At 39.8% G+C, this 27,198-nt stretch overlaps 1 protein-coding gene across 2 annotated transcripts in view; it reads left to right on the plus strand.

Moving 5' to 3' along the window:
- Positions 1–27,198, plus strand: part of LOC126192247 (kelch-like protein 18) — a 165,892-nt gene that overhangs the window by 39,742 nt on the left and 98,952 nt on the right. For both annotated transcript variants that reach the window (XM_049932588.1, XM_049932589.1), the window contains exon 3: positions 5,109–5,249. In XM_049932588.1, coding sequence (XP_049788545.1) covers positions 5,109–5,249 — 141 coding nt within the window. The remainder of the gene's footprint in view (positions 1–5,108; positions 5,250–27,198) is intronic.

Here is a 27,198-nt window from a genome sequence, read left to right on the forward strand (position 1 = left end):
AATACTAGCAAATACAGAATACCCCAGAAGACACGACAATGTTGCAAAAATAATTCATCAACAGCTTGCCTTACAACATAAACTTATAAAACAACACGTTCCTGCATACAAGTATGCACCACAAAATGTACAGGAGAATGATGAATACAAATTATACTGGAACAGAACCATTATAACAGATAAAACAACGCCACATAACAAACCTGACATCATACTCACCAATAAAAAGAAGAAATTAACACAACTAATCGAAATATCCATACCCAATACAACAAATATACAAAAGAAAACAGGAGAAAAAATTGAAAAATACATCCAACTGGCTGAGGAAGTCAAGGACGTGGTATCAGGATAAAGTTGACATTATACCAATTATACTATCAACTACAGGAGTCATACCACACAATATCCACCAGTACATCAATGCAATACAGCTACATCCAAACATATATATACAACTACAGAAATCCGTAATTATTGATACATGTTCAATTACCCGAAAGTTCCTAAACGCAATGTAACATATACCGTACAGTTAAAAGGAAGTCACGCTTGATCGAGGTCCGCGTCACTTTCATTTCGAACCAGACCTAAGGTCTGAGAAAGTAAAGAAATAATAATAATAATAATAATAAAAAGGGAATGTGGGTAAGCTACTACAAACAGCATAGTGAACGCATTATTGTGGCCAAGATAGATACGAAGCCCACGCCTACCACAGTAGTACAAGTTTATATGCTGACTAGCTCCCCAGATGATGAAAAGATTGATGAAATGTTGTTGTTGTTGTGGTCTTCAGTCCTGAGACTGGTTTGATGCAGCTCTCCATGCTACTCTATCCTGTGCAAGCTTCTGAAATGTATAATGAGATAAAAGAAATGATTCAGATAGTGAAGGGAGACAAAAATTTAATAGTCATGGGTGACTGGAATTCGATAGTAGGAAAAGAAAGAGAAGGAAACGTAGTAGGTGAATATGCAATGGGGGTAAGGAATGAAAGAGGAAGCCGCCTGGTAGAATTTTATACAGAGCATAGCTTAATCATAGCTAACACTTAGCTCAAGAATCATAAAAGAAGGTTGTATACATGGAAGAAGCCTGGAGGTACTGAAAGGCTTCAGATAGATCATATAGTGGTAAGACAGAGATTTAGGAACCAGGTTTTAAATTGTAAGACATTTCCAGGGGCAGATGTGGACTCTGACGACAATCTATTGGTTATGAACTGTAGATTAAAACTAAAGAAACTGCAAAAAGGTGGGAATTTAAGGAGATGGGATCTGGATAAACTGACAGAACCAGAGGTTGTAGAGTGTTTCAGGGAGAGCATTAGGGAACGATTGACAAGAATGGGGGAAAGAAATACAGTAGAAGAAGATTGGGTAGCTTTGAGAGATGAAGTAGTGAAGGCAGCAGAGTGATCAAGTAGGTAAAGAGATGACGGCTAATAGAAATCCTTGGGTAACAGAAGAGATACTGAATTTAATTGATGAAAGCAGAGAATACAAAAATGCAGTAAAGGAAGCTGGCAAAAAGGAATACAAATGTCTCAAAAAATGAGATCAACAGGAAGTGCAAAATAGCTAAGCAGGGATGGCTAGAGGTCAAATGTAAGGATGTAGAGGCGTATAGCACTAGGGGTAAGACAGATACTACAGGAAAATTAAAGAGACCTTTGGAGAAAAGAACCACTTGCATGAATATCAAGAGCTCAGATGGAAACCCAGTTCTAAGCAAAGAAGGGAAAGCAGAAAGGTGGAGGGTGTATATAGAGGGTCTATACAAGAGCGATGTTCTTGGGGACAATATTATGGAAATGGAAGAGGATGTAGATGAAGATGAAATGGGAGATATGATACTTCATGAAGAGTTTGACAGAGCACTGAAAGACCTGAGTCGAAACAAGGCCCTGGGAGTAGACAACATTGCATTAGAACTGCTGACAGCCTTGGGAGAGCCATCCCTGACAAAACTCTACCATTTGGTGAGCAAGATGTATGAGACAGGCGAAATACCCTCTGACTTCAAGAAGAATATAATAATTCCAATCCCAAAGAAAGCAGGTGTTGACAGATGTGAAAATTACCGAATTATCAGTTTAATAAGCCACGGCTGCAAAATACTAACACGAATTCTTTACAGACGAATGGAAAAACTGGTAGAAGCCAACCTCGGGGAAGATCAGTTTGGATTTCGTAGAAATGTTGGAACATGTGATGCAATACTGACCCTACAACTTATCTTAGAAAATAGATTAAGGAAAGACGAACCTACGTTTCCAGCATTTATAGACTTAGAGAAAACTTTTGACAATGTTGACTGGAATACTCTCTTTCAAATTCTGAAGATGGGAGGGGTAAAATACAGGGAGCAAAAGGCTATTTACAATTTGTACAGAAACCAGATGGCCGTTATAAGAGTCGAGGGACATGAAAGGGAAGCAGTGGTTGGGAAGGGAGTAAGACAGGGTTGTAGCCTCTCCCCGATGTTATTCAGTCTGTATATTGAGCTAGCAGGAAAGGAAACAAAAGAAAAATTCGTAGTAGGAATTAAAATCCATGGAGAAGAAATAGAAACCTTGAGGTTTGCCGATGACATTGTAATTCAGTCGGATACAGCAAAGGACCTGGAAGGGAAGCTGAACGGAATGGACAGTGTCTTGAAAGGAGGATATAAGATGAACATCAACAACAGCAAAACAAGGATAATGGAATGTAGTTGAATTAAATCGGGTGATGCTGAGGGTATTAGATTAGGAAATGAGACACTTAAAGTAGTAAAGGAATTTTGCTATTTGGGGAGCAAAATAACTGATGACGGTCGAAGTAGAAAGGATATAAAATGTAGACTGGCAATGGCAAGGAAAGCGTTTCTGAAGACGAGAAATTTGTTAACATCGAGTATAGATTTAAGTGTCAGGAAGTCTGTTCTGAAAGTATTTGTATGGAATATAGCCATGTATGAAAGTGAAATGTGGACGATAAATAGGGAAGAATGCTGAAGATTAGATGGGTAGATCACGTAACTAATGAGGAGGTATTGAATAGAATTGGGGAGAAGAGAAACTTGGCTAGAAGAAGGGATCGGTTGCTAGGACATATTCTGAGGCATCAAGGGATCACCAGTTTAGTATTGGAGGGCAGCGCGGAGTGTAAAAATCGTAGAGGGAGACCAAGAGATGAATACACTAAACAGATTCAGAAGGATGTAGGTTCCCAAAGGTACTGGGAGATGATGAAGCTTGCACAGGTTAGAGTAACATGGAGAGCTGCATTAAACCAGTCTCTGGACTGAAGACCACAACAACAACATTAAAAATGTGCAGTGCGTCTAATAATTTGGCCAAGGACTGTAGTAGCATTTTTAATTTGGTTAAAGACTACGATCTGGTGGATACATTTTATGCATAACCCCAAACATTGGTCTGCAATTTATCAACAATGTTTTTATGTCATACATTACCATACACTCAGCTCATAGAAGTATTTATTAACTGGAAACCTTATGGTGTCAAAAGGCATATTAAATTTACATTTACATGTACTGAATGTTGTACACTAAGGTTGTGAAATACTTGAAGTGAAGTGACACCTTTAAATGCTACTTGTATATGTACAAATAACAAATGAATCTCTGTTGTTGGTATCCTCTTAATGTGGACTAGCCTTTCTATGGCAAGAAAATAAATATAAGTTTGCAGAGGGTCTGATTGTATTACTGTCTGAATAGTCAGAATTCACGATTCCATGGCTTCTTTTACATAGCAGAAGTGTTGGAATGAAAGTGTTATAATCTGCTGTGGATGACAGTACTTCCATTTGACTATCAAGATATGTTCAAAGCAATTAACAGGTCTCATTTGATGGCATGACATAACAACTTTTCTGTTTACTATGGCATATATTTGAAAAAAAGGAAAGTTGGTTACAAGTGTTACACCCCATCAGCTTGGAAGTCATCGTAGGTGGAATATTAACATGGCTTGGACAAGAATGAGGCAGTGGATTGGTTGTGACCTCAGCGAAGGAACTCCCAAAGGCCTTGCCACAGAAGTAACACTGGTTCCTTTCAGATCACCAAAGATAAACGCTGTAAGGCTTGGCTGGTACTTGGATGGGTCACCATTTGGGTGTGCCAAGTGCTGTTGGCAAGTGGGGTGCACTTGGCTCTTGCGAGGCCAATTGAGGAGCTACTTGATTGAGAAGTAGTGTCACTCATCACAAAAACTAACAACAGCTGGGAGAGTGGGTGCTGACCATATGCCACTCCATATCCTTATCAGATGATGCCTAAGGTCTGAGGATGACATGGCATATGATCAGTACCATTAGGCCTTCAAAGTCTGCTGAGATGTTGTTTCTTTTGTTTTAATGAAAGGAAGTATCAGCGAACTTACGTGCAATGATTTATGAAAAATGATAGGGTGATACTGCTCTTAAGTATGACTTAACTGCTGTGGCATCAGGCCTGGTGATCCGTTGGTATAGAAGGTTCCTGGAAACCACGCACCACAGATTTTTTTCATCCAGCCCTTAACCTAGCCTTCCCCTTGCAGCTATGCGAAGATTCACTAGAAATAACAAGTGGATCAGATTTCATGTCACTCTGTATGTCTCTCTTCGCCAGGGGATGGCTGCAGTATTTCAGGGTCACACGCCCCCTTCCTCCCCCACCCCCTCTTCCTCCCCCACCCCCTCTTCCTCCCCCCACCCCCTCTTCCTCCCCCCACCCCCTCTTCCTCCCCCCACCCCTCTTCCTCCCCCCACCCCTCTTCCTCCCCCCACCCCTCTCCCTCCCCCTGCCCACTCCTCCCTCCCTCCCTCCCTTGCCCTTCTCCCTGCCCCTCCCCTTGGCCCTCTGCCTGGCCCTCTTCCTCTGCTTCTCCCTCCCGCTCCCTCTCCCCCTCCCCTTCCCCCTCCCTGTCTATCCTCTCCCTATCCCCCTCTCCCTCAGCCTCGCCCTCGCCCTCTGCCTCTCCTCCTCCTACCTCCCTGTGCATACATGTGTTATCGATTTTTTCTTATGCTTGAAATGTGTTCTTCTATCAGCGTGATTGCTTATAAAAGAATTGACAGTATTTAACTATTAATGATAGTTCCCTCTTTCAGGGCACTTGAGGCACTGGTTAATTTTGCATATAGTGGAAGAGTTGTCATTGACAGCAACAATGTGCAGTCTTTAATGGTTGGTGCATCTTTCCTTGCCCTACACAAAGTCAGAGATGCATGTGCTGACTTCTTAAAACGGCGGTAAGTATTTATGTGAATGTGTGTTCATGTGGCGTACCTGTAGAAATAAGAAAATGGCAATACAGATATTGTCAATTCTGAAAGTTGCTTTACAACTCATTTTTTTCTTTCTTCAAGTAAATTTGTATTGTATTCCATTAGAGCACCTATAAAGCAACATGTAGAATACTGGGTAAATAAGATGGCACCTGACCATTTCTCTGTGTTCTTGCGAATCTAATTCCTGTTTCATAACTTTTATAGAAAATCCATTCATACAGATCTATACTGGGAAGCTGTCCACCACTGTTCTTTGGTCTGGCACACACTTCCTGAAAACTTAAAAATTCAGTGTGAAATTTTGCACTGAATATTGAAACATAATATAGAAATGGCTTCAACCCTCCACAGATGTGTCAAGAAATCTCTGAATGACCTATAGAAAGTACGCACCATTGACCATCAAAAGGTGCATCAAAGATCAAAAGGTACAAACCTGACTTTGCCAGCAAATTACTCAATATGTTGTTTGTGATAAGTAGCTGGGAAGTTCAAATTTGTGATAACGTGATTAATAAAGAAGAAATCAAGACTGAATTCTTTCAAGGAGTACTAGGAAACAAAACAGTTCGAAGAGCATCTGTAAATTTAGATATTAATGAATGTAGATGAGGAACTGCTGATTCTTTAGCTACAAGAAGTGTTCGAACAGGTACAGAAATAAAAGGGAATATATTTCATAACTTTGAACTGAAACTTTAGGTAATATATTTACTTCTTGAGAAGTTCAGGGGAATGCCTCTAGGTATAATTGTCAGCGACAGCTGATGTTTTGCATACAAGCTCTAGCCATTCTAGAAGTACAATGATTATACCTTGTGAGTTTCTCAAACGTACTTCATAAATTCCTTGCCTGACTTTTATTTTGGGTTGTGCACAGTATCACTTTTTATTTGTAAAAGAATGAAAAGGAAATTGTTGACGAGCATTTAAAAAAGGAACATTAGCTACAAAACCCCTTTTTGAGAAATGCGTGTTGTAGGAAAAATATATGAAGGGAAACTACTCCATTTGTGCTGTTGTGTAAGGGAAATGGAAAAATCTTTTATTGTAAAGAAACCGATGTATTGCATGCAGTACAAAAATCTCTTTTGAGTGTGTGTAACTTTTTTACTGCACATTCCATGAAACAATTTCAATGGCTGTTACATCTAGAGAAGAGTATGTGGACAAGTTTAATCAGTAAGCATCAAAGAATGGGCTGTTACTGTCTCCTGGAAATGCTGTTGTTGTGAAATTGTTTGCTTTGCTTTGGCAGTAAAGTTTTACCTAGTTACCAAATCATGATTTCATTTCCAAATTACAGGAGATAAGTGTTGTTATTGTCAGTTGTAGTCTGTAAGAAAAGCTGTTGTCTGTTTAAATCTAATAGACTACTGGTTGCAGATAATTTCACCCTTCAGACAGATGTTTCAATAAGATAGACTTTTAAACATTGGAACAGACATCAGTAACTAACATCCAAACTCTAACTACTCAAATACTAAACATTAAACTAAACATTAGCAATGCATTTTGTTTGGATTATTGAAGCCTGCTAAGCAGGTAAGGTGACAAGAATTTTTAACTTCAAGGAGAGGAAAAGCCAAAGGGTGTGGGAGATGTTAAAAGAGAGAGATAAATGTTACCTTGCATTAGTCTTCTTCCATCGATCCTGAGGAAAGGGATCTCTGGGCTGTGAAAAAGAAATCACATTAAGTGACATTAAACCTGGTCAGCAGCTGGCTGCCTCAGAGGGTAAGTCAGCACTGATTGTAACATGGAGCAAATAACATGGCCACTACTCTGTCTGGCTATCTGCACAAAGTGGCAACATTGTATACTGTGGTAGTTCCTGGAGAAATCCCTTTCCCCTTTTTGAGTTTTCGTGCTACCTTCCCCCACATGCCATGAAACAGTAAGATCTAAAACACTTTGCACCTCAAAATTGATTGTGTCTACGTACAGTCTTATGCCACATACAAATAGAATTTCACAACTAGCACAAGAAGGCAGAAGCTTGTTGGTGGATATGGAAGAAAGAAGAAATGAAGTTAACTAATTATTCAATGCCATGCAGTAATGAATTCATTTGAGAATTCAGAAGATAAGAAACTGAGAATTATGTTTATTAATACTGAAACTAAACTGTAGATGTGGGCAATGTGAAATTCTGTGCTTTCCTATGTTTTTCACCTTGAGATCTATAAATATAATGCATTTAACTAGTCTGTTCACTGTTATGTAACATTCCTTTTCCTTTCTTGTCTGGTCCCTAAATGACTAAAAGAATTCAGACCCATGTCACTGAAGGTTCCTTTGTATCTTTCTAGTGACATTTTTTTGTGTGTTGTTGTGTGGTATCCGCAAAACAGATCACTATGGCTGTTCCCACGAGTATTGGATTGAGGGTACCAGAAGGTTTACAAATTGTATTCGAAATTGAATGTCACAAGTGGGACACAGACTTGTAAACCCAGAATTTCCATGTTAGTTTACATAGCTGCGTAGAAAAAAGCAAGAAGAAACTCTAATTTATCCATTGGTACAATTCATTAAAACAGTAGCAGAACAGTATTGTGGGACATAATCTTCCATTTACAGTTGTAACACTATAACCAGCAGCTGAGCAAATGTTAAACCATGATTGTGGTCACAAATTTGTAGCTATCTGTACCAGTGGCAGGGTCCATACTACATATTCAATTGTTGAGTAATATACTGTGACATAAATTTATCTGTCTTCACGGTGTTAAATCAACAGAAATTGTTGCAGGGTTCTGCCTGCATCACCGGCCTCCCATTGTCATAATTGGGCTTTTCCTGCTGCCCTGGAAATACGCCATTGTAAATGAGCTTCTTCTGCATGATGAAACATCCAGCATTCCATTCCTCTTGACTGACTGGTCATGTGCATTGGTACCAAGTAGGGATAGGAATGCTTTTGTGAATGAATAAATAACAGTAATAATATTAACAATAACAGTCTAATAATGAATGAAATTTATTGCATTACAGGAGGAGGCTGGAGATTAAAAGTAAATAAAAATAGGCTGATTGTCCAGTTGGCACAATGCAAAGGATTTTCCTCGCATTTTATTACTGAATTCCATTCTGGTTATTTGCAGAGAAAAAAGAAAAAAAATTGAAGCGATACACATTGGTAGCCCAACAAGATCTGAATCAGCAAACTACCCTTCTCTTAGGTCATGAGATCAGCATGACACCATGGAGGGGAAAGCAGGGAATGGAAAATGAGGGGAGCAATGAAGGGGAAAAGACCAGTTGGTGTGTTGGCAGAGTGTGACGCACAATGATCGTTAGGGGACACAAAGTAAGAGGATGTGATAGGACAGAGGGGGCGGTAACTGTTTGACAGAGGGCAGCTGCATGTCGTGTCACAGAATGATCCACTGTGCTCTTGGCCACTGTTCGCCAGTGGCCACTCGTCCTGGTGCATTACTGGTTGGTGGCCATACCAGTATAAAAGCCTGTGAAATGACTTTAGCAGAACTGGTATGTGACATGGCTCCTTTCTCAGTTCACTCAATCTCTTATAGGGAAGGATGAGCCTGTGACAAGACTGGGAAAGGAAGTGCTGCATGGGTGGATTGGGCAGGTCTTGCACCTGGGTCTTCAATAGCGAAACGATCCCTGTGGCAAGGGGCTGAGATTGGTAGTGGTGTGGGGATCGACCAGGATATTGTGTAGTCAGGTGGGCGACAGAACACCACTTTTGGAGGGGTGCGATGGATCTTGGGTAGGATGTCCCTAATTCCAGAGTTGATGATAGATAATCAAAGGTCCCGAGTTCGAGTCTCGGTCCGGCACACAGTTTTAGTCTGTCAGGAAGTTTCATAGATAATCAAAACCCTGACAAAAGATGTAGTTCAGTTATTCCAGTCCAGGTTGATATCAGGTGATGAAAGGATGCTCATTTGTAGCTGGTTCTTGGGGATGGTGGGAGGATTGGGGGTGTGTGGGGGATATGGCCCAGGAAATCTATTGGCAGACTATATCTGGAGGATAGTGTTTGTCTGCGAAGGCCTTGTGAGACCTTCAGCATTCTGGGCGAGGATGTGTCTGTCACTGCAGATATGCCATCCCTGGGTGTAAAGGCTGTATGGGAGGGGTTTTTGGTGTGGAAGTGATGGAAACTGTCAAAATGCAGGTACTGTTGTTGGTTGGTGCTCTTAATGGGGACAGAGGTGTGGATAGAGCATTCAGACAGGAGGTTGGATTGAGGAGGACCAGCTGAACCAGAGGGGAGAGAAGGCATTGAGGTTGTGAAGGAAAGAGGATAGGGCATCTTGGTTCTGAGTCCAGGTTACGAATGTACACTGTGTGATCAAAAGTATCCGAACACTCCCAAAAACATACGTTTTTCATATTAGGTGCGTTGTGCTGCCACCTACTGCCAGGTATTCTATATCAGCGACCTCAGTAGTCATTAGACATTGTGAGAGAGCAGAATGGGACTAAACTAAACTAAACTCCGCGGAACTCACAGACTTTGAATGTGGTCATGTGGTCAGGTGATCAGGTGTCACTTGTGTCATACGTCTGTACATGAGATTTCCACACTCCTAACATCCCTAGGTCCACTGTTTCCGATGTGATAGTGAAGTGGGAATGTGAAGGGACCCGTACAGCGCAAAAGCTTACAGGCCGACCTCATCTGTTGATTGACACGAGACAGCCGACAGTTGAAGAGGGTCGTAATGTGTAATAGGCACACAGCTATCCAGACCGTTACACAGGAATTCCAAACTGCACCAGTATCCAAGTCCTATGACAATTAGGCGGGAGGTAAGAAAACCTGGATTTCATGGTCGAGCGGCTACTCATAAGCTACACATCACGCCGGCAAATGCCAAATGACTCCTTGCTTGGTGTAAGCAGTGTAAACATTGGACGATTGAACAGTGGAAAAACATTGTGTGGAGTGATGAAACACGGTACCCAATGGGGCTATCCGATGACAGGATGTGGGTGTGGCGAATGCCCGGTGAACGTCATCTGCCAGTGTGTGCAGTGCCAACAGTAAAATTCAGAGGCAATGGTGGTATGGTGTGGTTGTGTTTTTCATGGAGGGGGCTTGCAGCCCTTGTTCTTTCGCATGACACTATCACAGCACGGCCCTACATTGATGTTTTAAGCAACTTCTTGTTTCCCCACTGTTGAAGAGCAATTCGGGGATGGCAATTGCATCTTTCAACACAATTAAGCTCCTGTTTGTAATGCACGGCCTGTAGCGGAGTGGTTACATGACAATAACATCCTTGTAATGGCCTGGCCCGCACAGATTTCTGACCTGAATCCTGTAGAACACCTGTGGGATGTTTTGGAATGCCGACTTCATGCCTGGCCTTACCGACCGACGTCAGTACCTCTCCTCAGTGCAGCACTCGGTGAAGAATGTGCTACCATTCCCCAAGAAACTTTCCAGCACCTGATTTGAACGTATGCCTGCGAGAGTGGAAGCTGTCATCAAGGCTAAGGGTGGGCCAACACCTTATTGAATTCCATCATTATTCATGGAGGACGCCATGAACTAGTAAGTCATTTTCAGCCAGGTGTCCGGATACTTTTGATCACATGGTGTATCTTCAGTGAACATGTATCAGACCAGGGGTTTGGGGTTTTGGAAGGCCAGGAAGATTTCCTCTATACAGATCATAAACAGTCATGTCATTTACCCACTCTACTGCAGTTATTGCACAGGGTTTTGTGTTGTTATCACCACCAACCAGCTCTCCACCATGATGAATGGTCACTGCCAAACGGTGGCTAAGAGCAAGGTGGACCAACCTGTGGCTCAACATGCAGCTGGATATAATATGTTTGATTTCAGTGGCTGTTAAACAACCTGGGCTATCTGCAACCTCCTCTCCATCATCAGCTTTTCTAATTGCACAGCCAGGAGTTATTCTTATAACACATTCACCGCTCCTGAAATCATCCTGGCCTCAACTTATGGTACACCCTCACCCAATAGGTTCACCCTCTGTGTCCTGTCATCTCCCTCATTGTGTGCTGCTCTCTGCCATTGCCTCCACCAGTCTGTTCCCCTTCCATGCTCATCTCCTTTCTGCTCCCTGTTCCTCCCTCCCCACTCCCTCCCCCACAGTCTCACGACTCTGCAACTGCCAGCCATGTTCTGTCACTATCTAGTCCTGCACACTCAGCCAGACTGCACTAACTGCCCCCCCCCCCCCCCCCCCCCCCGCCCTCCCCTATGCCCTAGGTGCCCTTCTCCCTTTGCCATCCCCTTCCAGATTCCTGCTTCCATACAACGTGACACAGTTGCTTTCTTGCAGAGTGGCCAGAGATAGCAGTCAAGTGTTCCCGTGGTGTGTTTGCTTTTAGAAATATGTGTTTTTCTGGAAAAGTCTTTGGCTGAAAGCTCAATTTGTAACAGTCTTTTCATTGTGCCCGTCTGCAACTCAATGTGTCATGTTTACGGTGAGTAGTAATCTTATTCATAATATTGTTTATATTCCATCCTGGATTTCCATTATTTAGACTAATAAATTAAGGATGCTTATTGCATTACAAAAGAAGGTAGACAAATAAAAATAAATGAAAATCGGCTGATTGTCCAGCTGGCACATTGCAAATGTTTTCTTAGCTTTTTGTCACTTAATTCCAATCTGGCTATTTGCAGAGAAAATAGAAAAAATCTGAAGTGATGAACATTAGCAGCCCAGTGATATATGAACCGACAACTTCCCTTGCCTTACATTACGGACAAGCATGGGCTATTAAGCTCTCACCATTGCACAGGTGGTAGTTAACACAGACAGTTCACAACATGAAATACAAACCAGCTGAAATTTAAGTGTAGAATTATCTCTGTAAGGCTGAAAAATTAAATTTATGAACTGAATGACTATTCAGATTATTTCATCAGTATGAAAAGAGAACATTACAAAAATTTTGCAGGATCACTCAGCACTAGTCCAAAAGTGAGTGAATGATCACAAGGTGCCAAACATTGTCGGCAAAACTGCCAAGTGTCAGCTACGCTAGCAATATGAAAAACTTCATGGACAGCTCACAGTGCCCTCACTGCAATCCACAACCTACTCCAAACAGCCCTGTGTGGGCTGATCTAAGGGATGGCTTCAGACAGACAGTACATTATGCCACTGAAAAAATACAAAGGAGTTGCACAGTTATCCTGTTTGGCTTGTGATGAAAGCTTTTTTGAACAAAACAAAATAATCTGCAAAATGATATTTTCAGGAAGCTGTAAGATACTGCGCACTATTGACCTCAAACTAACTATCTCTATGTACAGTCTTGTGTCATGCACAACTGAAATACCAGGAATACACCCAAAATGAGGAGATACTATGGATAATAGACTAATACATCAGTTACACAGAGTAATAAATCAAATTGTGGGTTCACGAGGAAATAATTAAATGTATGATTATTGAAGCAGAAACAAAACAGAAGAAACAGGCAAATCTGCAGTGGTGCACATTCATACACTTTTCATTTCTGGATCTGCTTTATGCAGTGCATAGTCACAGGCCTGTTCATTGCTTCTGTGATTTATCCTGTATTGTTTCATATTGATATAATGAAAAAAATGGATTCTTGTCATTGTCAGTTGCTTCGAATTTGTTAAGAGACTTGCTCATGTTTTGTTGGTGATGTAAGTTTGTATTCGTGAAGCAAATGACTACGGCTGATCCTGTGAGGTTGCCATTAGATATACAACATGGAGGGTCAAGATTCGTCACTTACTTATGGCAGTTAGCAGGCTCCGTTTAAGTAGTAGTGAAAGAAGGTGATAAGATACAGCTTTTGTAGCAAAAATGAAACTGATTTCGAAATCAGCAACTGTTCTAGAAAGTGTGCACTTTACAACTATGTAGACAAGGCACTGCTGCAGTAAATACTCTGTCATTACCAACGTAGTTGAGGTAGGTAGCTCGCTACATGAAAGGTGAGGGTGGAGGTATCTCATATATGAAACAAGAAAGTTTATTATACTAACCCAACGTGATTCCTTAACTGGGAATTGCTGAGAATATTCTATCGAGTTGATGAGAAAAAGTCAAGAGAATGAGCAGTATCAATCAGTCCCACACTCACAAATCACTCTTATGAAAACAGAATCAGCAAGCAATGTGTATGATGTTGCAAAGTCTTGACTATGCTGGAGGCAAGAAGAATGCATTTTCGTAGATGGAATTGTACATGATCAGATCTGGTGGGGTGTATTTTTCCCTCTTCTCCTGCTGATGTATATTTTGTAGGGTTTGTGGTGGGTCTTATACCAGCACTAGCGGGAAGTTACATCCTTGACCGATATAACTGGGCAATATTTTGCCGACTGTAATACACCACCAGATGAAATTAGTATTAACTTTATCCTCTCTTCTCAGATTAGTTTTTTGGTGGTCTGGATCCTTCCGTACCACCTCTCTGTCAATCCATCTGCGGTGAAGATTCCTGGAATGCTTCCGCAAATTGTCTTTACTGTGCTACTAAATAAATTGCCACACTTCTCACAAACAGGGATATATTTTGCCCAACATTTTCACTATTTCTTTTAACAACACAACAAACAATTGCTACAGTAATACCACTCTCTTGAGTACGTTCAAAAACATCCATACATGCGTACTTTAGGACCTGAGAGAGCAAACAAAACACAGATAAAAAAACTACTGCTGTTCAAATGTTCATTACGCCCTTGCTGGTGCGTTGTTTACTCCATGGCTCTCGTATTCAGGCACATGCTGCACCATGGCCCAAATGACTCCCGGATGACCAGTGGTTACAATACCTTTTTTACTGGTCCCCTTCTCACCGGCTCCACCACTGCTCCACATTAACTGCATACAAGAAAGGAAAACACACAGTTTTCCTTTCCCACTATGTTTATCCTTATTCAACTTACTCACGAGCATCTCTTGTCGACGGCTTTCCAATGGTGTGTTGGAATGTTAACAAATATCTCGAAACACTACATATCCTGCCACTCAGACAAGAGATCTTGTGTTAAAGTCTCTAGCTACACAAACATTTTTTGTTAACAATTCTATTATTATTTTTATTATTATCCTATTCTTGCATCTTAAAGCTGCCTTTACATAATCTCTCCAACATAACTTTTTATAATCGATAATGATCACTCGTGACTATGTCCACTTAATTACTTAACTACTGTGTACCTGTTTGGAAGATTCATTCAGTTTTTTCACACTTGTAATATTATTTCTCATATCTTATTATTTTCTTTAATACTATGGCTAGCTTTTCCAGATCACCCGAAGTATCTGAGGAACGTGCATGGCAATACAAACATATTACTTGTCACTATTGTTCTTAAGTTCCTTTTAATTTGTGATCCTCTTGACCTCATAATCAATTAACCATTTTTGTTTTTGATTTAAGACAATTTTACGATCTATCTACTTAAGACTTGTGAGGCATTTATTCTGATACTTAGACATCATAGCAGATAGCTCATCTTTCATTATTATACTAATTATAAACTTTCTGAGTTTCCATTATATTAATATCTAACTCTTCTCTTTTTAGATAACTTAACTCCTCTAATATCCCACCTTCTAAGAGTACGGACTCGTTTTGCAAAGCCTTTGCGTGCAATAATGTGGAGGTATAAATTGTCTCCACCACTGCACTGAAATCCTTTCACCTCTCTACTATAAACCATTCGGAAAAACCTCTTGTTATTTACTACAAATTTTAAGAATAATCTATGAATTATCCTTTGAACAAAACTTATTCCCCCTTCCACCAAAGACCACTTCTGCGTCTCAGTACAGTAAAATATGTGTGTTTCATTCAGTGTGGTAGTGCCCCATATTAATTCCTATTCTACTATGGTACAGGTTAATCCCCTTCTTGGTGCCCCTGCCCGCACAGTATAGGTTAGTCTTTCTTAGGTCCGACTATCTGCCTTTTATTTATCATTCCTAATTAGAGAGTACGATCCACGTTTCAGATATACTTATATCTTCCATTACAGTTTCTTCTACTTTCTCCCATAATACTTTGAGGTTCTCTTTTGATTTCCATGTCTGCACTCTATTTCAGTTGTTAGGTCTTTTGATCACTACCTTCTCCATATCTTAACTCATTTATTGACAACACTGCATGTCTAAGTATTCTTAATTGCACTGTATTCTTTCTTTTGTTCCCTCTTTTCTTAAAACTCGAGCTCCAGCTAGATTACCAATTCAAAAACTTACTGTTTCTACTGCCATCTTCTATTAATCCATTTTCTGTACCTGTACCCTATCTGTCTATTTGTCATCCTATTATTATAGTCATGTCAAATACTATTTAGTACTTGGTTGCTTGTCCTCTCTCCTCTCCTAATTTATGACGTGACTAAATAGATAGATATATAAAACCTTTCTCGTGACCAGTATGTGGGTCACTTAAATAGTATGCATTCATGTGTGGACTATCCACGATCTTAAATGGTCCTGCATATTTCGGAAAAATTTTTTGCTTTTCCATTTTAGATTTGGACTATGATGTTCTTCTTTTACCAACACAAGATCGTTTATTTCAAATGTTGGGTTTATTGTTGACATATTATAATTTTGTAATCTTTTATTATCTTATCTACGCAATTGATTTTGTGCTACTTTGTCTAAGTTAGCACATTCTTCCTGTTCTACCTCTGGCCATTTGAAGAATTTTAATAGTGGTTCCCCTATAAATTTTCTTCATAGTATTTTTATGGTAGACAATCCCATAGACAAATGGGGTAGTTAATTCAAAACCATTTGAAATTCTGGCACTAGTTTTGTCCAAGTTCTATGTCTCAGTGAACAGTAAGTTCTGCATAAACGTTCTATCTCCTTCATAACTCTTTCACACAGATTTGATTTTGGATTATATTTTGATATTGTGACATGCCTTACATTCTCCTAAGCCAGAAACTCTTTAAATGATTGACTCACAAACTGTGAACAATTATCTGTTAATAATCTCTTAGGTTTCAGTACCTTTACAAAATATTTATGCATACAGTTTATAACTATCTCTGTGTTAGCTTGTTTAATTGGATATAATGTAATATATTTAGACCAACACTCTAATAGAATGTAAATATATCTGACACCTCCGTGACTTGATGGTAATGGTCAATAAAAATCCGAAGCTGTTAAATCATGTAAAGCTCTAGGTATTGTAGGATACATTGTGTAATGTGTTCCTTTATTATTTTCCTTCACCTTTTGACAGACTTGACATGTCCATAGTAATCTGACAACTTTCTTACCTAGGTGTTTAAAATGGTAAAACTTTTATCATATGTTTCATACACTTCCTTATACCAAAATGTCCATAACCAGAACTGTGTGGTGGTTGTAGAACAGCCAAATCCGGCGCTGAAGTTGAAGCATACGTCTGCTCTCGTGCTGTGCGCTGCCGCTGACTGGACAATACAGCACTCTGTACTCGCGCAACTGCTTGCCACTCTGCGTTGATAACTCTCGCCGGATCGACGTCTGCCATATGTGTCATCCCATCGAAACAATTTTTTCAAGTTTTGAACTAATTCTGTGCACTCACTGCTTGTAGTATGGGCGCACTTTCTGTTGCCACTGTCTTCTTTTTCTGTTTCAGATATCCAACAGTAAATTATAGTTTCCATTCATTGTGTGTTTACTAATCTTTCTCAGACAATTCATTCAAAAGAAGCTCTGAATTATTTTTGATTTGTTGTTACGTGTATTATAAGGCACTGTTGTTGATCGCTGGTTGCTAGGGGCAACTTCTTTGTCTTCTATTCTTTGGAGTTGTAATTCTGACTCAAATCAATTTTCTGCTGCAGTCTCTGTTCGCGTTTTCCAAGGTCGCCACATGGGGTGTATTTTTCCCTCTTCTCCTGCTGATGTATATTTTGTAGGGTTTGTGGTGGGTCTTATACCAGCACTAGCGAGAAGTTGCATCCCTGGCCGATATAACTTGGCAGTATTTTGCCAACCCTAATACACTGCCAGATAAAAGTAGTATTACCTTTATCTTCTCTTCTCAGAGGAGTTTTTTGGTGGTCCAGATCTTTCCTTGCCACCTCTCTTACAATCCAACTGCGGTGAAGATTCCTGGAATGCTTCTGCAAGTTCGCTCTACTGTGCTACTAAGTAAATAGCCACACTTCTCACATACAGGGGTATATTTCTTTTAACAACACAACAAACAATTGCTACGGTAATACTACTCTCTTGAGTACATTCAAAAACATCCGTACATGCGTACTTTAGGACCTGAGAGGACAGGTAAAAAAACTATTGCTGTTCAAATGTTCATTACGCCCTACTGGTGCGTTGTTTACTCCATGGCTCTTGTATTCAGGCACATGCTGCTCCATGACGCAAATGACTCCCACAATCAGTGGTTGCAATACCATGTTTACTGGTCCTCTTCTCCCCGGCTCCACCACTGCTCCACATACACTGCATACAAGAAAGGAAAACACACAGTTTTCCTTTCCCACTACATTTATCCTTATTCAATTCACTCACGAGCGTCTCTTGTTGACAGCTTTCCAATGGTGTGTTGGGATGTTTACAAATATCCCGAAAGACTACACTGGACATCCACTGTAGCACAATGTCTTGCACTATATTGGATGTTCGAATCCAATCATGCTCGATTGCATCTATGCAAATCAATTCTTCTAGCACTGAAGTAGCCAAGACTTTGCCGTGTCATAGGCATTGTTTGCCAACTCCGTTGTCACAACAATGATTTGAGGGTGTGGGAGTGATTGATCCTACTAAATTCGCTTGGCTTCTCCTTGTAAGCTCAGTAAAATATGCTGAATAATTCCCACCAAAGCTATCACACTGTGTTAGTAAAGTAAACTTTTATAATTCTGAAAAGTTCATATCGTGCATAAACTACACCTACGCTCACCTTTCACATTGCAAGCTATTTACGAGGTGTATTCAAGTTCTAAGGCCTCCGATTTTTTTTCTAATTAACTACTCACCCAAAATCGATGAAACTGGTGTTACTTCTCGACGTAATCACCCTGCAGACGTACACATTTTTCACAACTCTGATGCCACGATTCCATGGCAGCGGCGAAGGCTTCTTTGGGAGTCTGTTTTGACCACTGGAAAATCGCTGAGGCAATAGCAGCACGGCTGGTGAATGTGCGGCCATGGAGAGTGTCTTTCATTGTTGGGAAAAGCCAAAAGTCACTAGGAGCCAGGTCAGGTGAGTAGGGAGCATAAGGAATTTGTTCTTCAAAGCATTTTTGTAGGATGCACCTGTTACCGTAGTGCCCTTTGGAATGCAGTGGGTAAGGATTACGCCCTCGCTGTCCCAGAACATGGACACCATCATTTTTTCAGCACTGGCGGTTACCCGAAATTTTTTTGGTGGCGGTGAATCTGTGTGCTTCCATTGAGCTGACTGGCGCTTTGTTTCTCGATTGAAAAATGGCATCCACGTCTCATCCATTGTCACAACCGATGAAAAGAAAGTCCCATTCGTGCTGTCGTTGCGCGTCAACATTGCTCGGCAACATGCCACACGGGCAGCCGTGTGGTCATCCGTCAGCATTCGTGGCACCCACCTGGATGACACTTTTCGCATTTTCAGGTCGTCATGCAGGATTGTGTGCACAGAAACCACAGAAATGCCAACTCTGGAGGCGATCTGTTCAACAGTCATTCGGCGATCCCCCAAAACAATTCTCTCCACTTTCTCGATCGTGTCGTCAGACTGGCTTGTGCGAGCCCGAGGTTGTTTCGGTTTGTTGTCACACGATGTTCTGCCTTCATTAAACTATCGCACCCACGAACACACTTTCGACACATCCATAACTCCATCACCACACGTCTCCTTCAACTGTCGATGAATTTCAATTGGTTTCACACCACGCAAATTCAGAAAACGAATGTTTGCACACTGTTGAAGTAAGGAAAACGTTGCCATTTTAAGTATTTAAAACAGTTCTCATTCTCGCCGCTGGCGGTAAAATTCCATCTGCCATACGGTGCTGCCATCTCTGGGATGTATTGACAATGAACGCGGCCTCATTTTATAACAATGCGAATGTTTCTATCTCTTTCCAGTCCGGAGAAAAAAAAATCAGAGGCCTTAGAACCTGAATGCACCTCGTACCGCAGCTACAATTTTTATGGCAATCGGAGAGTATTTGCTGCAGAATTGCCTTGTCCGGATAGTTGTATAGTGCTTACTTTCTAAAATGGTAGCAGATATCTAAACCAGTTCCAACTATGTTACAAAAGCTGTATCTTGTCACTTCCTTTCGCTAGTACTTTAAGTGAGCTGGTAGATGTCAAAGTAAGCAGTGAATCTTAAACCTCCTTGTCATATGTCTCCTGCCAACCTTGCAGAAATAGCCATAGTCACCTGCTTCACCAAATACCAAACTACATCATCAGCAAAACAAGAGAAAGTCTCTGATCAGACTCAAAGCAGCTGTCAGTGAGAGGAATCTCTCTTTTCTATTTTTTGCTTATCATCTCAGTATCAAACAAGACATGATGAATCGTGGAAGCAATGAATGAGCAAGTTACTGTGTATTGCATACGGTAGAAGGCGCGTCATTTTAGAAGACAAAAATAAAATTTGATGATTTTTGTGAGTGAGGTGGTCCAAAAAATGTGCATTTTGATGTGTAATATCCTAACTTAAAAGGTTTTTCTTAATTGATAAACATTTAGCTTGGTAAATTTCCAAAGACACCCCTCGAGTAAAGTAGTGAAGATACCTTCCACCTGGCTGACTGTAAACTGTGTAATGTTCTTGTTTCACAGTACTTGGAAACTGATAGCTTGTAACAGAACTTCAGTGGAATCTTGGTGTCCATCAAAGAAGATACATTCAATCTTAGCTATCCTGCATTGGTCATGAAATTATTCATCAAGTAATTATGATACTCTCTTGGGCCCATTTTACTTTATTGTGACCAACTACAAGCCTCCTGTCACCTTCAGTAATTAATCCAGCATCCAGTATGTAGCTGTTGTAATGGCAGCTGTAGCATATACAATGAAATCATACCTAATACTTCGCAACGCATTGTTGCACAATTATAATGTGTTATACTAACTTATACTTCAAACACAGGGTACATTAGAATCATCACGATATCTGGCAAGGGTCTTCAGAATTTCTAACATCAGCTGCCTCTTCACCATATTTTTTTTTTTTTTTTTTTTTTTTTTTTTTTTTTTTTTTGGAGAAAAGAATTTCATCTAACTGTAATGTTAAGCATACCTTCATTTTCTGCTTATATTCAAAAATTCTTCTTAATTCATTTTGTTGCCTCTTCTGCTTTTTAATTTGTCTTCTGTGCTGGGGTAGATCTGGTAACCCCATGCAATGCCGTCCAACAGACCCAACTTTCTGTCTTTGACCTATAATAAACACCAGTTCTTTGACAGGGATCGTCATGTCCTTAGAACAATAGCAAGAGAAGTGCACCCCATGTTTAAAGTTAGCATTACCTGGACATTGACCCTCAAGTTCTGAACATAGCTTAATCTCACACTTGCAAAGAAGGATGTCAAGGTGCTTGTGTAAATTGCTGTGAAAGTCTCTTTCACTTACACATTTCCTCTGCCCAAGTGATTTGTTTTGGCCTTTTCCAAGTTTTCTTCTACCCTCTTCAGGACTGTGACTCTAGAATTTAAACTGGGCACCACAAAAAACAATCTGCCAGCTGCCACTTTTCAAACATGTGTGGATAAATATACTTTACAAGAGTGGCTGCTGGGTGATTTCTGACATTTGGTCCACTCTGCTCTTAGCGGAAGTGCATATTTTAGAGCATCATGCAGAGTTGGGAGCTCAGAAAGCAACATTTCTTGACCAGTTCCAATGAAGCTACTCATATGGATGGTAGTTGCCAGCCTTGTCTTCTTTCTACTAACCATGGCTACGAATTTTCAGATTTGAAAGTGGAAGAAACTATTTGTGCTTGTAAAGAAAAAAACAAGAAATATCATAATTTGTGTGATATTAAGAAAAAGGTGCTCTGCTGCAAATGAGGATATTACAGATTTTTTTAGTGAATTCTTATCCTTAGAGCAGAATTACAGACAGAAATAATGCTAAAAATGCACTTTGGAAAGAAGACAGTTTGACTGAATTTTACATGAAATGTCAAAATATCACAAAATTGAAGTAATTATTTACCAAGCAAAACAAGTAACTCACATTTCCTTTAAATATAATTGGGAATTGCTAAACAAAACACAACCTTATGACCCCTCTCATTTTTTGAAAAACGAAGTAAAAATATTTGACATGCCCTAGTATGGTAGATCTGGAAGTGAAGAATGTATGGAAGTGAACAAGTGCATGTTTGCCTATTTCTTCTGTTTTGTCCGCAGCTCGTGGTCTTGCGGTAGCGTTCTCGCTTCCCGCGCACGGGGTCCCGGGTTCGATTCCCGGCGGAGTCAGGGATTTTTCTCTGTCTCGTGATGACTGGGTGTTGTGTGTTCATCATCATTTCATCATCATTGACTCGCAAGTCGCCGAAGTGGCGTCAACTAAAAAGGACTTGCAATACGGCGGCCGAACTTCCCCGCATGGGGCCTCCCGGCCAACAATGCCATACAATCATTTCATTTCTTCTGTTTTGTTTCTGATTCAGTAGTGACACATTTAATTTTTCCCTGTGTTTGATTTATTACTCTGTGTCGTTGATACATTAGTCTATTATCTGTAAGATCTCCACATTTTGGTGGCATTCTGGTTGTGTATGACACAATACAGGACATAGATACAATCTGGTTGAGGTCAACGATGCATAGTATCTTAGTGATTCTTGTCATGTTGGACAGTGTCATTTTGCACAGATTTTTACTTTTGTTAAAATAATCATCTGATGCAAATCAGACAGCATAAATGTCTACTCACTTGTATCATGGGATCGAAGCCGTCCCTAAGACTGGCATGTGGTACTGACCTCTGCTTGTACGTTCAGTGAAATGCTCTGAAAAATTCTCACTGTAGGTATCACACTGTGTTAGTAAAGTATATTTTCTTCTTTCAAAAAAGGTCTTTTGTGCATGGACTACATCTACCGATGGCTGGTTGTGGAGCAGGCAGTGGATAACAGTGAGAAAATTCTTTGAGTTGTCCATGAAATTCTTCACATTGCTAGTGCAGTTGAGACTTTACAGTACTTCTAACAATGTTTTACATCTCTTGAATATTCACTTACTTTTATGGTTGGTGCTGAGTGATCATGCTACATTCTCATAATGTTCTGTTTTCATGTTGATGTATGAATCTGAGTAGTCGTAGAGTTTATATGACAATGAGATTTTAAGTTTTTCTTTTTAATCCTGGGAAGGTAATTGTGATCTTAAATTTCAACTTGTTTTGTGTTCCATATTGTGAACTGTCTGCATTAACTAACATCAGAGCAATGTTATAGGGCTAAACGAAACAATATTTGCTCCTTGGTGCCACACTCATCTCGTGATCTAAGGCAAGGGTAGTTGCTGGTTCAGATCTCATTGGGCTATTGATGTGTATCGCTTCAGTTTCTCTCTCTTTCTCTCTCTCTTCAAGTAATCAGAATGGAATTCAGTAACAAAATGCTAAGAAAACTTTTGCATTGTGCCAACTGAACGATCAGCCTATTTTTATTTATTTTTAATCTTCAGCCTCCTCCTGTAATGCAATAAATTACATTAATTATTAGTTTCTTATTGTTAATATTATTATTGTTACCGATTCACTCACATAAACTTTCCTTTCTCTATTTGGTTCCGGTGCACGTGACCAGTCCATCTGGAAGAATGTAATGTTGGATATTTTGCCAAGCAGGATACGCACATTTACCTTGGTATCTCGTTTCCAGGGCAGCAGGAAAAGCCCAATTACAAAAGAAGACAATGGGAGGCCGGTGATGCAGGCAGAACTATGGAACAGTTTCTGTTGATTTATCACCAGAAGGACTGATAAATTTGTGTCACAGTATATTAGACAACAATCAAATATGTAGTATGGACCTTGTCACTGCTACAGAACAATTTGAATTTCTGACTACAACCATGGTTTACCATTTTCTCACCTGCCGGTACAGTATTATAACTTTAAATGGAAGATTATGTCTGACAATTTTGTTCTGCTGCTGTTTGAACGAGTTATACCAACAGATAAATTAGAGTTTCTTCTTGCTGTTATTCACAAGGCTACGGAAACTGACATGGAAACTCCAGGTCTACAAGTCTATGTTCCACTTGTGACAATCAATTTCGAATACAATTTGTCTGCTCATGGGAGCAGACATAGTGGTCTGTTTTGCGAAGACCAAACGACGACATACAAGAAAAGTCACTGGAAAGATTAAAAGGGACATTCAGTGACATTTATCTGAATTCTTTTAATCATTTAGGGACAAAACAAAAAGGGAACATTACAAAAGCAATGAACAGGCTAATTAATATGCATTATATTTATAGATCTCATAGTGAAAAACATATGAAGGCACAGAATTGCACATGGCCAGCATTTACAGTTTAGTTTCAGTGTTAATGAAGATAATTCTCAGTTTCTTCTCTTCTGAATCCTCAAATGAATTCACTGCTGTGTGGTATCAAATAAGTAGTGAACTGTGGTACTTCCTGCTTTCATCCCCACCACCATACTTATGCATTCTCGTGCTGGTCATGAAATTCTTTGTATGTGCACAAGACATTACTGAGACACAGTTGATTTTGAGGTGCTGTAACACACCCCATAAAAAGAGTGAGAAGCTAATATGTTTTAGAATTTTTAAGAATTGAGAAAATTGCTTAGCTAGCATTTTTCTGAAACCTAAGTGTTTGGACATTGGGATGTATCACAGTGAAAACCACAGAAATTAAATATGAAAAGCACAATTGAGTATAGTAACAACAGTGCACTACAACTTCTATTGCAAATTGTCTGATATAATCAAATGGATTACTTCTATCTTACTGATTCAGTTATCGGCGAGAGCGGCAGCCAGGTGCACCTTGGAAATATTGTGTGCAGATGACAGTTTGATCCAGCTGAAGACCTGACAAGAACTTCAAGCCTAAATTGCTGCAGGCAAATTCTAGGATGATTCCTTTGAAAAGCATGACCACTTTCCTTCCCCATCCTTGACACTGTTCGAACTTGTGCTCCGTCTTTAATGACTTTTATGTCGATGGAACATTAAACGCAATCTTCCTTCCTTCCTTTTCATAGACATTTGCTGATACCAGTGTTAGCAGCTTCCTTCCATTCTGTGTGTCTTCAGAAATGGGCAATTTTGTTGGTTTAATTTTAATTCAGTACCTTTAATTTCACTTTCAGTCAAAGTTAAGTTCTTTATGAATCCATATGTGGACCTCAAAATGTGGAGCGACAGTAAAACTCATTGCATCGCAGTTACTTACAGTTACTTGACAAAAACATATGAATTCCCGAAGAAAGATTGCATGAAGAATAGTTTTAAAATGAAGAGAAGGAAGGTGTAAAGCATTAATAACAACACTAAATTGTGTAATGAGATATTTGGATTGTAACACAAACTTTAATTTTGAGCCATACTTGTGTCTTGCATATTAGTGCAATAGAACGCTCGACATATAAAAACGGGTTGTCTGCCTCCATGCGGTTGAGTGTGAAATGCAAATCATAGGTATTCTTTGTGTAGGGTCACTAAACAACAGTTAACCATTTTATAGTCTCCAAAGCAATGAGTGGTAGGTGATGCATGTGGTATTCAAAGACAGGCAGTCTACCTAGAAATTTGTCGCAAAAATGTTGTAGGAGCGAACTATTATTATCGGTGTGCTAGAAAGTGAAATATATTGTAGATGCGCAACCTTTACAGTCAGGGCTTCAGCATTCAGAGGAAAGGCATTGTAAAAAATGAGTAATGGGCGATTTCGACAGCGAGACATTGCATTCAGGTAACATGCTGTTTACTGCAAGAGCATGGGCATAGAGGTAGCATGACAGTTCAAAAGTAAGACTAGGCTTCTACTAGGAACTGCTGTGACCTAGAATATTGCCAGTTTGTGCAGATAGCTGGACTTACAGTATTGTCAGCATGGCCATATTATTTGTCCCATGTCACAGTCAATGTGGTTTTGGACTCCGAGGTAGCCGACTGCTTACTAAGTTTTATGTCAAAGAATGTACATGGTATTGTTTTAAAAATTATGATAACACTTAATATCCTGGAAATAACCTAAAGGTAAAACTAAAAATGTTCTGTGGTGTTCAGCTACAGTAATGACTTTGGAACCATTTGCCACTCAAAATTATTCCCAGTGTCTTAGATAAACTTCATGGTGCAAGGTGGTTATGTTTAATATTGCCCTGAAACTTTCATGGCAGATAAGTTTCAAAAATTTCTTCAAAACTTCTGAATTGAAAGCAGAATTTTATTTTTATTTTGCCTTTCACATGAATTTGAAAGTTGGACTCTTTAAATTTTCACTAAACAGTATTTGTGTTGCTTCGCAGCTGAATATTGCCAGTTGTAATAATACACACGAGAAAACACTATCAAAATGCAGGAGGCATGATTTTTGCCAGTGATATACTGACCTCCTCTTGCAAGACATCGAAGAAAAGGCTGATTTTATTTTCTGTACGACTTTTTAATTTCTATCATTTGGCTTGTGTATGTATATGGTGATTTTTCTTGAGTTCCTAAATTCACCATTGTGGTTTTTAGAAAAAATAAAATAAATTTTTACTCTTCATTTTTTGTAATACATATTTTCCTTCTGATTGAATCCACCTATTTTTAAATAGTTTTACAGTGTGAACAAACTGGTTTATGCTGTATCTGATCAGGCTGAAAACCTTTATGATCTGTAGATATGTTACACACTCTTGTGATTCTATCTTGGCAGATTTTGCTGTATTAATTCTGCCTTAAAGTCTGTGAACTCTTGGGAATGATGATGATCAGCACAGGAAGCTTCCTTTCAGAAAATTAAAGATTTAAGTGCAGCAATATCACAATGGGCAAGCAGTGAACATTATGGAATAAATTTGAAGGGGGCGTGAGGGGTATATGTGCAACTGCTGACCTGGAAGTACAACTTTAAGAAAATGTGCTTTAGATAATGATCATCAGATTGTATTCAATAACACTTGTATTCTCACATGAACAAACAAATTATGTGCTATCTTGATTCAAAATCTACGAACTACAGTGTGTAACAATTACAGGATTACTTTTTCAAAGCCCTATGAATGCCTCCAATTCCAAAGCATAAGTTTAAAATTTGCCTCAAAGATGCCTACAATCTTGCACTGTAATGGTGCAAAAGCACGGTGCTCTGCATCACCCTCGGACTTGACAATTCTTCAAACAGCAAAGTATTGTTACATGTGAAAAAAGGCCAGAGCTCAGAAGTTCGTGTAATGTGTAAAGCGGGTTGATGATGTCACATTGTCACTAAATTTCACCACACTTCTGCCCAGTGCCACTGTGGACGTGTCACATGATGGGAAGGTCATCACAGATCCACCTTTCCCATATTTCACCACTTCGTTTGGTGCATGTGTGATGGAGGTCAAAACTGTGACATTGTGGGACTGCATTCCCATTAAAAATTATCACACCTCATTGGAGTGCTGTCATGTACTGGTTGGAATCACTAGTGTCATTCAAAACCATTTGATGAAATTTGAATGTGATCCAAGGCAGCAGAGGGTCCTTATGGTTTTTCAGTGCTCCGCTCTATGCTCTCATGTGGCGTGGTAATGGAGGGGTGCGACATTGACACATGCAAAAATAAAATAGCAAAGGATACCTCTAAGATTCCAAGCTTCAGCAAAACCCTTGGTGGCACCTGCCTACATTTCTTTAGAATTTTAAAAATATGTCTTTACAGAGAGAACCTGTTAAGTTGCCCTAAATGCCTCCCAGTGGGCAACCACTTGACACACCTCT

Source organism: Schistocerca nitens, chromosome 1 (assembly GCF_023898315.1).
Source record: "Schistocerca nitens isolate TAMUIC-IGC-003100 chromosome 1, iqSchNite1.1, whole genome shotgun sequence".
NCBI lineage: Eukaryota > Metazoa > Arthropoda > Insecta > Orthoptera > Acrididae > Schistocerca > Schistocerca nitens.